The 13777-nt window shown below is 42.2% G+C and overlaps 1 protein-coding gene across 3 annotated transcripts in view; it reads left to right on the top strand.

The window, feature by feature from the left end:
- Positions 1-13777, top strand: part of LOC109640104 (fibroblast growth factor 14-like) — a 38879-nt gene that overhangs the window by 17145 nt on the left and 7957 nt on the right. For 2 of the 3 annotated variants that reach the window (XM_020103925.2, XM_020103927.2), the window contains exons 2-3: positions 9701-9811; positions 12251-12354. In XM_020103925.2, the coding sequence (XP_019959484.2) occupies positions 9701-9811; positions 12251-12354 (215 nt within the window). Of the gene's footprint in view, positions 1-2105; positions 2435-9700; positions 9812-12250; positions 12355-13777 lie in introns of those variants that run through there. The other variant, XM_020103926.2, reaches the window with a different exon arrangement.

The following is a 13777-nucleotide window of genomic DNA, read 5'->3' as shown; positions in this document are numbered from 1 at the left end:
CAGTCATTGAGACAGGCTGTCATGAGCTGAATACAGACGGTAGCAACGTGTGGGATGAGGTGATGAATGAAGCAGGTTTCGTTGTCTGCATTAGCTTCCTTAACATACTGTATGAATTACAATCTTTAGGCATGGATTCATATCCTATTTGGTCCAAGAAAAAATTAAGTATAGAAGGCAGATTATCACAATTATATGTCTTATTTATATATTACATTTTTTAGTCAGTTTAAAATTAAAATTCCTAACTTGAAGATTTAAATCATTCAGATTTAAATTCATTCCTCAACAGATAGAGAATGAACTTTTCGATTTATTGATGTTTTTGGATTAGGATCTAACGGGTCAGATTGTTTAATGCCGTACAACATGTAGCTATTAATTAATAAGAACAGACGTGTGCGGTCAGCTGTGGACGGCTGGTAGTCTGATAAGTCACGATGTTGTAGCTCAGGTGGGCGTAAAGAAGTGTTTCATGAACATGGATATGAACGTGTGTGAAAAGGTGCATGTGAGATGTCCTGTGAAGCTCTGAGAGTGTTCTGTAAGAATAGAAAAGAGCATTATAAAAGCATTTCGTGGAAACACTATAGGATTTATGAGATTTTAGAGAAGAATGTGTTTTTGTGTAGCCTACAAACATTTGGGTCTATTATAGGGACCACACATAGATCAGACTATATAACACCAGAGTATTGTACAGGTCAAAGTGGTGCAAAACATATGAAATATTCAGTTCCACTGTGTTATATCACACTATGTTAACCACACCCGGGCACCTGCTGCCGGTGACGTCGCCCCCACACCTCCACACACGCACGCACACAGACAGAAGTTGTTTTTGGGAGTGTGTGTGTGTGTGTGCGCGCGCGCGTGTGTGTGACCGCTCGCTCGGCGCGCGGCTCCAGCGGTTCCACAGAGCGCTCGCGCTTTCCTTCGTCAAACTGCCCAAGAGGACAATGACAGGGTCATCCGGTCATCTCTTCCAAAATTAAATATCGTAAATACTGAAAAGGAAATTAGGCAATGTGTTCTATGTGAAATAATAATAATAATAACCCCTGTGCAACTTTTGTAGACCTTAAATGTAATTTAATCCACACAGTTTTAAATCAAGACCTCAAACCAAACTTCAATGCTGAATAGGAGCAAGGACGCCGTAAAATTGGGCAAAGAAAATCACAATTAACTTTATGCAAGCAGCAAAGTAACTAAAACAAACAAATATGATGTATTAAAGGGGGGATATGCTTTAACAAAGGTGCAATACCATATGAGATTGAAATGTATCTGAAATATTTGTCTTGTATTTTCTAACATGATCTGGATTAAATTATACTTGGCCCCTTGATGGCAGCCACATGTAGCAACATAACAGACAAATCAAAATATGGCTTAATAATAATAATGATAATAATAATAATAACCTGGGTCAGGCTACATTAAATTGTCAAGTGGTGCGGCAAGGCAAGACAGTTTTATTTCATTTATAGAGCCAGTAAACCCAAGGTGCTGTCCTGAGACTTATTAAACAACACAGAGACAAAATGATTGGAAAACAATCAAAATCAGAAAGCACAGTTCTAAAGATTTAAAGAACGGCAACTATGTCAGTATTTCTTTCTGCAAAGCGACCAATTTGAAAAACAAGACAGGTCCCATATAGAGCTTTGACTTTGAAAGAGACACCGCCCAGTTTCCGGTGCTGCTCTCGGTGTCTCGCGCTGGTTTTACGCAGCTGGAGCGGCTGGCGTCGGCACGCGCGCCTCAGGGTACACAAGCGGACGTTCACCGGAGGAGAGAGAGAGGACACCGTTCACCGGAGGAGGGCTCCGCCGGTTTCCTTCTCCTCGCCTCTGGACCATGGGGACACCAGGTGACACACGGGCTCCGGTACATTCGGTGGGAGGAGCGGCTCAGTGACAGCCGCTGCTCCCTGGCTGACAGACCGCCCGGTGAAACGTGACGGACAGGTGAACTGCTGCGCGTCTCCAACCGATGGCCCGGGGGTTACCGACAACACCAAATATGCTGTAACGTGAAGTGCGGGGGTTTATTCAAGACTTTACCGCGATCCCACCGCAAGTATGGGGCTGTTATAGCCGCTGGAGCGGAGACACCAGGGGTTTGTGTCTGCTTGTGTCCGCGCTCCGCTCCGTCCCCTCCGGTGGACACGGCTGAAGGGACGAGAGACGCGGACGGAGACAGGGCTGCTTGTGTGGCGGCACATTCGGCGGAGACATGGCAGCGGCCATCGCCAGCGGTTTGATCCGGCAGAAGAGACAGGCGAGGGAGCAACACGCCCACCGACCGACCACGCACCGGCGGCGGAAGAGCCCCGGTAAGAAGCAGGGGCTGTGCAACGGGAACCTGGTCGACATCTTCTCCAAAGTCCGGATATTTGGCCTGAAGAAGAGGAGGCTACGGAGACAAGGTGCGACGGGCAAACGCGCACATGCAATGCACACGCACAATGGCACATGCATATTGATAACCGAGAGAGAGAGCGCACGCACGGATACACTTTTACGCGCGTCCGCAATCATGGCTCCACAGGCACCTTCACACGTGCACGCCCCGGCTGGTGCATGCATGTGCTCTCGAGCGCGCGCTCACACTCGCGCACGAACCCCAATCACGCACAAACACACACTGACACACTCGTTCCTCTCTCTCTCTTTTTGTCCTCTCTCTTCTATTTTGACGCACACACACACACACACACACACACACACACACACACACACACACACACACACACACACACACACACACACACACACACACACACTCACTCACTGTCAGGTCTTGTAGTGTCCCATGGTTCAGTAGTTTCCAGGTACATCCATTATTGAAGCCACAGATTAGTCTGTCTGGTCTCTCCCTCTCTCTGTCTCCTCATGCATCTCTACCTCACTCTCTCATTTCCAGCTCATAATTCAAAGTGCCCCATCACCAAGATCTGACTTTGCCGAAACAACAAAAACACCAAAACAACACAATAACGCTCCTCGCTCTTATTTTGAAATTGCACCCAGCTATGTGTAAGTCAGATTTTTCTCTCAAAGGAGTCTCTCCCAAATCTAACTTAACGTCATTCACCAATTATGGGATGGATCTCTGTGTCTGTGCATATGGACGTGATTAGATATGGAAGCAAATGCAAATTCGCGAGTGTTGTGATTGTGTGCCATGGTTAACGTTGGAAAGCCGAGGCGATAAGTGCTGTTGTAATCAATTGATTTTGTGAGAAGCCAGCAGGTGACGGTGTACGGAGGGAGGAGAGACGGAGGCAGGAAATGAGGGGAGGAGGACGAGATAGAGGGGAGGCAAACGTGAGGAGTCATGTTGATGGGAATTGGTTTTCACCAGTTTGGTCTGGTGAGTGACGGCTGTCGGTGGCATCACCAGAATTCCAGCTCTCTGTGGGAACCGAAGGTGATTTCCTCTGTTCGCCCTCTTCCTCCCTTTTTTAGCCACCTCCTCCTCTAATTTCCTCCCACTCTCTTCCTCTTTCTCCCTCCTACCTTTCGCCCTTATGTCCTTTCTACATTTCTACTTACCTTCCATCTCTTTTTGTCCTTCCACTCTTCAACAACAACCTCCTCCCCTTTTGTCACCTTCCTCCCTACTGCAGAGCTTTTCAACCCGTCTTCCTACTCCATTTTAATTTTACTCCCTTTCCTCTCTCCATTTTCCTTCTCTTATTTTGCCTCATCCTCTCCATGTTACTCACACCTCCTCATCATTTTTATTCCTTTTGTCTTTACCCTTTTTGTCTCTTCTTGTCCTCCACCTCCTTTTGTCCCTTCATCCTTGCACCCCTCTTAAATCCCAATCCTCCTTTCCTATATCTTAGGTGCTCCTCGTTCCCTTCTTTCCGTTTGGAGGAGAGTACATAAAAACGGCCTCTCCTATCTCCTTCTTTACTCCTCCTTTCCCCCTCCTCCATCTCACCACATGTTGTCTTCAGTTCCTCTTAATTTTTAGTCCTCTTTCTCTATTTTGTTGTCACATCACCTCCTTTCTCCTTCTCCTCTTTGTGTTTCTTCATTATCCTCTCATCCAGTCCACCCCCATATCTTAAATCTTTTACACCCTCCTCTTCCTTTCTTATTTGGGGGACAACAGCTTCCTCTCCTCTGCTTTTGTCACCTTTCTCTGTCTCTCAATCCTTGGCTCATCACCTTCCTCCACCTTTCTGCCCAATTCTCCCCACATATACTTTAGCTCTTTTCATCCTTCCTTCCTTCTCTTTTTTCTTTCCACCACCTTTCCCACCTTCTCTGTGTTCCCAGCTGTGAGAACTGCTGCTGAAAGCTTGGCAACGTCCATGATCTCCCTGCTCTGTGTGTGTGTGTGTGTGTGTGTGTGCGTGTGTGTGTGTGTGTGTGTGTGTGTGTGTGTGTGTGTGTGTGTGTGTGTGTGTGTGTGTGTGTGTGTGTGTTTTGCCAACATCCCCTACTGTCTTCCAGAGGTTTTGTGAAGGAGAGACAGACAGACCCAACTCAGAATGGTGTGCAGCCTTCATTGTAATCAAAGATTTTGCTCAATAATAAGTTATAGTAATTAGACCTTTTGAGCAGAGAATACATATGAAAGGATTTTTACTCTGTTGTTTGTAAACCCTGTGGTGAAATCAGCGTGACTTAATAGCTGTTAACCTAAAACTGGTCCCCCAGTCAGACTTCGAGTGGACAATTTGATTGTGACACAATGGATGAGGTTTCCTCGCCAAATTAAAAGATTATCCCGTAGAACTATTGGCTTTTAGTCACTTGAATCAAAAAGGAAATCATGCAGCCTTGAAAAAATCCCATCGGCTGAGTCACACCACAGTGATGTATTCTTATTTTACACGGTCACTGACATGCACTTGCACTAATATGTCCATACCACATCAAATAGGGGTTTTAATGCAAAGCCAGGCCAGTATGTGGGGTATATTGTACATTACGTTTTTATAAATGAGCACAGATGAAATACAGGAGATAAGGCATGTTCTGGAGAATGATGAGAGCCCATAACAAACATTTATAGCAGCTTCTTCAGACCTTGCGTCACACAAGGACAGAGAGATGTGACTGATTTCAGTCTGCGTGCAGCAAATGGCAGTTTCTGTTCTCTCCTGACGGACGGACGCCGGGCAGGTGAACTGTTATTTCGAATAATAAAAGCAGCGAGAAAGGCCACAGCTGTCAGCTGGAGTGATATTAACTTAATGCGTGAAAATATAGAATTTGTTTTTCTCATAGAAACAAAAAAGCCGCGGGAGTGTGTGTCTATGTGGATGTCGGCTATTTTTAATCATCTGTAAATATATCAATACATTTTCTTGATAAGAATATGACCAGAATACTCAATGTATTGAAATATTGCTTGTTAGTTGGTTATTTAATTTATTTTAACAATCACATAAATACAAGTACCCGGTTCATATGGTCTCACAAGACACTAAAAATAAGATTGCATGTTAGACAACATAACCTCTTACATATTAAATTTAACTGCAAAAAGAAGCACATTCACTAGAATTACAATCAGCCCATTTGTTGATGTTGTATCTAGTCCTCACCTTTTGTCATTAACTCATGTCATAGAGATTTTGGATATGCCAGACTAAGGAAGATGAAGAATTAAATGATGGAGGAAGAGCCTAAAATTTTTGTCGAATGTTGTTGAACATTGGTCTCCAAATATAATGAGCATCAAAATAGTTCTCTTTCTAAAACACAATTATAAAACCTACCATTAACCGATTTTCTCATAATCATGAAGATTTTGAATAAGCCAGAATAAGGAATTACTGTAGGAGATGAGGGAGGACCGAAACATTGTGTTGCTGCTTATTCATATCAATAGAAGCAATTTGCACGTTTTCATGCACCTGATAAGGACACCCCCTGCAGCAGAGATCTGCCCTATAAAAAAGAAAAGCCTGTAAACATGTGATCGAAGACTTAAAAATGTGAATCAGCATTTTCTCAGGACATGCGGTCAGAAGTCTTTCCCCCAGCCGGCCTGTGATGACCAGAAGACCAGGGCGAACAAGAAGAGGGCTAAATAAAATGACTTCTCAGCCGCTCTGTTGCCATGAACCTGACCCAGACACACAGCTAGAAAACAGCTAAAAAACACTCTGTTTCCTCCATCTCAGAAAAGAAAAACAATATTTTTACATTAAAAAAGCTGATGAATGTTTTTCTCCATGTGGGACAGATCTGAGGCTCCCTGGTTAATGCAGTGATTGACAGGCTTTCAGTACAGGTTGTTCTCATGGCTTTCAGTCGATACGTAATCATAAGCAGGATCGGAAAATCCATATCAGTGCATAAAAGCTGAAGGAAATGGAATTATGAGGTGCAGACATTTGATCATAATGTCTCATTAGGACAAATTATGCTGTAGGAGTTTGTTATTTTTTAGCTAGATACATAAAAAAACTGCATCATTGCTGTAATATCACATATGAAGTATATTAACAGAGGCTAAACCTGATCTGAATGGACGAACAGTGTCTGTATTTTAACGAGAAGTCTGCCCTTTTCAGCACCATGAGCCTTCGTCTCATCAGTAATCATTCAGATGTAAATGAGGGTAGTTGCTGCTCGTGAATTGCTTTTGTTTGGGGAGATTGTGTGTGTGTGTGTGTGCGTGTGTGTGTGCGTGTGTGTGTATAAAAGATACGAAGGTCTTCGATGCATCGCTTGTATGAGACGCCCATAACACTTAATACTTCATACTGGGGCGAATAAACAGACAATACGACATGTCAAACAAAACGGCGTGGCCGTCTGACGAGCTGACTGATTCAATCAAATCACATCATGATAAAAACATAGCTGTGTGTGTGTGTGTGTGTGTGTGTGTGTGTGTGTGTGTGTGTGTGTGTGTGTGTGTGTGTGTGTGTGTGTGTGTGTGTGTGTGTGTGTGTGTGTGTGTGTGTGTGTGGGGAATACCCTTCCACTGGAACAGTCTGGAACCACAAGACTGTTGCCATGGCAACGCAAGGATGGGAATTTCCCTAGTAACAGACAGGATTTGGAGATACTGGTAAGAATGGGAACATCACCTTGACGACTGTGGGAATGTCACTGTGGCAATGTTTGTCCACGTCAGGCCGGTCTCGGGGTAAATGGATAAATGGTAGCAAGACGGGTGGACAGACGTGTTAACAGAAGATGATGCAGCAGGACAGTCCCTCGTGGAGAAGCATTGATTTTTCATCCATTACAGCAGGGAGTTATGCAAACGCCTCCATTTCAATTCAATTTCAGTTCAGGTTTATTCTTATGGCGCCACACAACATGCATTATTTCCAGGCACTTTACATAGTGAGATTGAGACATTACAATATTACCGAGAGACTCAATAATTTCCATAATGAGAAAACAGAAACTTTTGAGAAACTTCCAGAACTTGACTAAATAATACAAATCCTAATAATGATAGCTGAGTACTTAGGAGAAAAAAAACACAAACTACAGGAGAGAGAAAACATCAAGTTAGTGTCATAGTAACTTCATATAAACACATGGGGGGCAGAAGTATGGAGGGAGAGAGAAGTGCTCAGTGTTTGATGAGATGATGGGAGTGCTCGAGCACTCTCTGCCTTTATCAGGGCTCCGACCTGAGCAGCTTTAAGCTTTAACAAAGAGGAAAGTTTTCATTTAATGTCAAACGATTATTAAACATGTAGTGGTGCACATATATATATATATATATTTGACTGACACCAAATAAGAAATCTACTTCAAGCCTGATGAAAAGTTCATTTCTCAAAAAAGGGCCAAACAAGACAAAGTTTAAAACTTTCAAAGACTTAGCCACTAAGAGAGAATGTACAAAGGCCTGAAAAGAAAATGATATATGAGAATATATAGTATATTGAAATTGGGAGAATGATGCTAGTGAGTGTGAAGGGTCAGGCTTCATACAGAGTACTGATTACATACAGAGCCGTTCTTATAAATACAATTGAAGACACGTTGCCACTGACATGCACCTACAGTTATATATCAAGTATTTTAATGGCTGGAATACAGAAGGTACATTCCAGAGAACGATGAGAGACAATAAAGAACAGTTGCGGCAGCATCTTCAGACGGTGCGTCACACAAACAAGGACAGAGAGACTGAAATGAGTCTGTGTGCAGCAGCGGGCAGTTTCTGTTCTCTTGCTGTCGGCTTTACGCGAATGAAGATATAGACAGTGCTGCAACATAACAAAATATAGGAAACAAGAAATGCAGTTGCACTGGGGAGAGGTGTGCACATACATCACATGAAATATCAAATGTTATGATTTCATGTGATCTGCACATGCAGTGGTGGGTGATACCTGCCAGCAAACGTAATTGCCATTTTTCTGATCTAACTAGGATACGTTATTGACGGCACCACACAACGCGCAAAAGCAGTGTGAAGGGAATATTGTCAGTTGGAGCGCTGGTTACAAGCTTCACGTCTTCTCCTCCCTCCTTCTGCCCTATTGCACAAGATGGATCCCTCACAAAGATGGAAAACACCCATGCCTCTCTCCCTCACACACACACACACACACATAGAACTGGGTCAGCCTGGCTTTTTTCTGTCTTTCTGCATTAGCGTACTTTTACACATTCACCCTCTCTCTCACTAACACACACACACACACACATATGTTCAAAGGGGATTCCCCCCCCTGCTGATGGCTGCCCCGACGAAGACGAAATCACTGCCGTGTGCGTAGGTAGAATGGGTGTGGTCACATGTACGTGTGCGTGAGGAGCCGTATCAAATAATTAGTGTCAACAACCAATGTGGAAAAAGAATGACTGCATCCACAGGAGAAGGTGTGATGAGGGGTAGTGACGATAGACTGGGGAAAAAAGCATGTCTGTACCTGTCGGAGATGCTCCACTGTCAAGTCACCAGTTGTGTCTCGTTCTGAGCAGCTGTAGTTTCATTTCATTTCATTTTTATTTCATTCATTTCTGGTTTGATTGCAAGTTGCAGGAATCAAACAGCAAGAGGCAAAAGTGAGTGCTGCTTAATTGTCTCAATATGAAATAGCCCAGAGCGCCTGAGTTTGATAAGGATAATGAAAAAAAAAAAAACATAATGATTTTCATCTCCTTGCAATATTAGATCGGTGTTTATGTAAACATCCCATCTAATATTTTACTATTTTTGAGAAGAGTAACATCTTATCTTAAAAATATAATGCTTCAGATGGAGATAAACAAAAACATCAGAGATCCAAAGAATCATCTACGTTTTACTGACTCATACCTACAAACTAAATATGACGGCTTCAAAGCTACAACGCAGCTGCTCTTTGCTATCAGTGGTTCAGAAATAAATTATCAGCGTCATTCGAGTGGAACAATGACGGCGAAGGAAGGATTAGTCCAAGAATCCTGTAATGGATTGGATGTGCTTGACTAGTCTCTCCAGAGGAAATCCCTCAGGATGCAGCAGGTTACATGTGGCCACATTGTACTTCCTTAATGCTGAACCGCATTGTATCCCCAGTGTGGCCTTCTGGGAATGTGTGTGGAAATTGAATTCACAGGATAAATTTGTGCATAAATTGCATAAAAGCTGACGGCGCTTATTTAAAGTTTCACTAAATCGTATGACGTCTGACATGTCGTGATTTGAAGTTGAATTCTTAAAAACAACCCGTGTGGTTCTCTCTGTTCTGTCTGTGTTATAGAACCACAGCTGAAGGGCATAGTGACCAGGTTGTTCTGCAGACAGGGCTTCTATCTCCAGATGGGCCAGGATGGAAGTCTGGACGGGACCAAAGACGACAGCACCAACTCCTGCAAGTAGACACACCACACACATATACAATATATGAAAGTAAATATGCTAAGAGCTTGTAAATGTGCATTTTTCTAAGGTAAACCTGTTTAAATATATAAATATATAACAGCAATTGTGTTTTGATAGAAAAGTACTGCAATTTAATTACTTTATTTACTCAACATAATGAGAAAAACATTTTTAATTAAGAAACTGGCCGAGTTGCAAAATGTTCACTTACTATATACACCATATTTCAATTGCTTCCTTATATCCACTCTCAGCAATACAATATTCGCTCACAGTAAATTAAGTTTCACAGGATTGTATTCAAGCCCTCAAAACAGTGGGTTTAGTTTTGGGAAATGATGTGGCAAGAGTGACTTAAAGCACAAGACATTACATCTTTATTTAACATTTTATTATTTAAGCAAAACCTCTATCCTTACTATAACCGATGTGCCTGAATCCCGGAGATGTATTTCTGTTTCAAAAACGAGCGAATACTGAAAAAACAAGCTTTGAATTACATCATGTCGCACAGTAGAAAAAATGATTTGTTCCCGTGCCAACTGCAGCTGCACCCAGCTGCACATTACATCACTCACTATACAGAAAAGGGAGGATCTGTAATCCACAGCAACGTATGCATTTATTTTAAGTGGCTCTTATATAATCCATCAATTAGCAAAGCAGCTACAAACATATTGTACAGCTACCCCACCTACCATTTATAGAATGCTGATATCAAAGCCTGACAGTCATTTTAAACGTTGGTATAGATCGACGTTCACAGCGTATGAAACTATAAAGACAGTTGAAGTGTTTTTATAACGGCTCTGTTTGGAACATTTCATAAAGTGCAGGCATTACGGCTTCAGAGCGTTCCACTGAAAGCAACAAGCCGTTGCTCAGAGCATTTTATTTTTTAAGGCCTTTTTTTATTAGACCTCTACACTCGACACAACCTTCAGGGAGGAGCCGCAGACGGATGGCGTATTGACAAATGTAGCTTTCGCCACATTCCAGATTGGAACTCTTGGAGAAAAAAATTATTGTTGATAACTAAAGCATCCAACTCACTGGTCCGAAGTGTCCTGGTTGCTCTCTGTCAGTCGCCGGTTGCAGCTATGTCCCACTTGTTTACTAGGATTTTCAGACATGGCTCTTCTTGCACATCAAACAGAATTTCTTGCAGCTTGCAACCCTGAATGCTGTAAATGTTGTTTAGAGAGATTCAGCATTAATATCTGTGCAACTCTGATAATGAGGCCTCTGCTATTTGGATTATTTAGAGTATCCAGAAAGATGCACTGCTGTGGAGGCAGAACACTTACATGAGGATATTTTACAGCAAGATATCAAACTCACAGCATGAAACGACAATATCTATACATGCTTCAGCCAAAACCAATCTGATCCCTGAGATGAAACAGCTCAAGATCCAATATAATAAAAAAGTGGAGATGAAACACACTGTGCGGACAATGCAAAATATTGTTTTTGTGTTTGTTTTGTATCGGTGCGAGGGTTCAAATCGGAGAAAGGGGTAGGAAGATCAAACCACAGCCAAAGTCTGGTAATTTGTCAAAAGTCCACAAGTGGAGACGGTGAAGATGAGTGGAGAAACCTTGGGTGACCTCAAAAACACGGAAAAATAAAACTGTGTGTAAAAACTCAAGTGAAATAACCTTTATATATTACTATATATAATATAATTACTATAGATATTTGCACATTTACCAACACTGACATCCATTCACTGTAAAATATGAACATTGAGTCATACCACTTGATATATGAATCGAGGCAGGGCTGAACAGCTGGACTGTCTGTTTCTGTCAGCAGGCTAATCAATATGATGATAAGAGCTGAACAGGTTAAAGAGCTGCCATTTCAACTGACCTCAAAGTGATTTCAGCATCTTTTGAAAGGTCACAGCAATTGAATTAGTTTGCTTCCTGTATTAGTAATTACTACTAGTAATAGTGTATTGTAATAGTAAGTATAATAATATTCAACATGCATCATTCTAGTTTTTCTTTGCTTTAAATGGTCTAGTGTAGCTGCTCCTCTAATGTTCTTTCTGGGTCTTTCACTCGCAGACTATTATTCTAGATATTTGTGAATCACTTCTGTCTCAGCATACTTTGATTGTTTGGAGGTATAAAGACACATTGTCTGGGTTTTTAGGTATGATGAATATTTCCAGTTAAAGCAGTGGTTTGAATTTTCAGTCAGTGTTCTGCAGGCATCTTCTCCTGCAGACTTTAAAAGCCCTGCAAGCAGCCCCCCGAGGGTGAACTGCTTTATCACCTCACCAAACCAGTGGAGCAACAGACGAACATTTCAGCGCTCAGAGCACACACACACACACACACACACACACACACACACACACACACACACACACAAACAGACACACATGAAAATAAATGTTTCTGTTTTTTGTCCTCAGCTCTGTTTAACTTAATTCCTGTGGGTCTGAGAGTCGTGGCCATCCAGTCAGTCAAGACTGGCCTCTACATCGCCATGAATGGAGAGGGTCACCTCTATTCCTCGGTGAGAACACATACGAACACATACGAACACACACTCACACACACACACACACACACACACACACACACACACACATGGAAGCAAAGGCACAAGAATAAGCAATTGCTTGCCAGTTTGTGACATGTCACGGTGCACAGAGCTGTTGTGGAACTGGGCAGAGGCTGTATGTCATTCTTATTGCTCTTTTCTTTTTTGAGCAGCAGCCAGTCCTGCCGGAGGCTCACAATAATGTTTGTTTTTGGGAAACTGTTGCACTTCATTGCAAATGTGTCAGGTCCCAGGTGTTTGGTTCTGATCTGTGTCATAAAGCGTTCCAGGATTTCAATAAGAGACAAACAGTAAAATCATTAAATCTCTGGTAATTTATTTGTAACCTCCAGTCGCGACATTTTTTTATGATGACATTTTAATCAAATTGGTGATTTATTGTTGCTTTCTCCAACAACTTGCAGTGAAGCTTTGAACTGTCATGAAATAATTTTCAATTTTCAACATTTTCACTGTTTTCCAAAATTCCAATTCAATTAAATCAGGTGTATTTAGGGACATGACATCTGTGAATGTTTGAAATTTAGTTTAGTTTAGCTTATTTGATTTTTATGGGACTTTTAGGCCTTGGTCCTTAGTTTTCACTATCCATGAATCTAATGATTTAAAGTAACTTTCTTAAAACAGATTTCCTCCTGCTTTCGTCTCATTATTCTGCTTGATGAGGCACTGGGTGATTCTAGCTGCTGTATAGACCATTGCATCCTCTGTGTCCAGAGACTTGAGTCTGTCTGCAGAGCGGCTCCTGCTCTGTCTGAAGAAACGCTATACCCCGAGCAAATAAAGGGAAATGAATAATGAGCAGTTTAAACAAATCTTTCTCTAAATCATACAATCTGCAACTTACATTCAGGCTTAAACTTAAAGGAGAATTTGTGGGACAATAAAATCAAGTCATTATGTAGATTGTTCCAAAGAAGTGGCACAGAGCCGCAATTGATAAATTCTTAGAGATCAATCCAAAATGAAAAATGAAAACGTGTCCAACTAAAAATTAGATGAACTTTCTTTTTCATTCTTGTGAAAAGCCTGGCTGCTGTTACTGATTGAGACAAGAATACAGAGTTGGAGCAAGCGGTGCATAATAACACAAGAAGATGGAGGTGGTGAAGAGCAAGTGGAAGGGTGGAGGACAGAGGGGAGGTGAGGTAGAGGCGTAGCGACCGACTGCGAGGAGATCTGCTCGAGCAGAATATGAATTATTTCCACGCTGACTCTTCTGAGAGAGTTCACACTCCTTTACTGATGTCTCTTCTACATCTCATCGTCCCTCTTACCTCCCCTCCATTTCTTTGAGATGACAGGTGCAGGAGAAGAGCGGAAAGGAGACAATGGGTGGAGGAGAAGACGAGAAAGGAGAGGTGATGGAGAGAGG

The sequence above is a fragment of the Paralichthys olivaceus genome, chromosome 24, assembly GCF_024713975.1.
Source record: "Paralichthys olivaceus isolate ysfri-2021 chromosome 24, ASM2471397v2, whole genome shotgun sequence".
Classification (NCBI taxonomy): domain Eukaryota; kingdom Metazoa; phylum Chordata; class Actinopteri; order Pleuronectiformes; family Paralichthyidae; genus Paralichthys; species Paralichthys olivaceus.
Note: the sequence above shows the minus strand (reverse complement) of the source record. Positions and strands in the feature narration are given on the sequence as shown.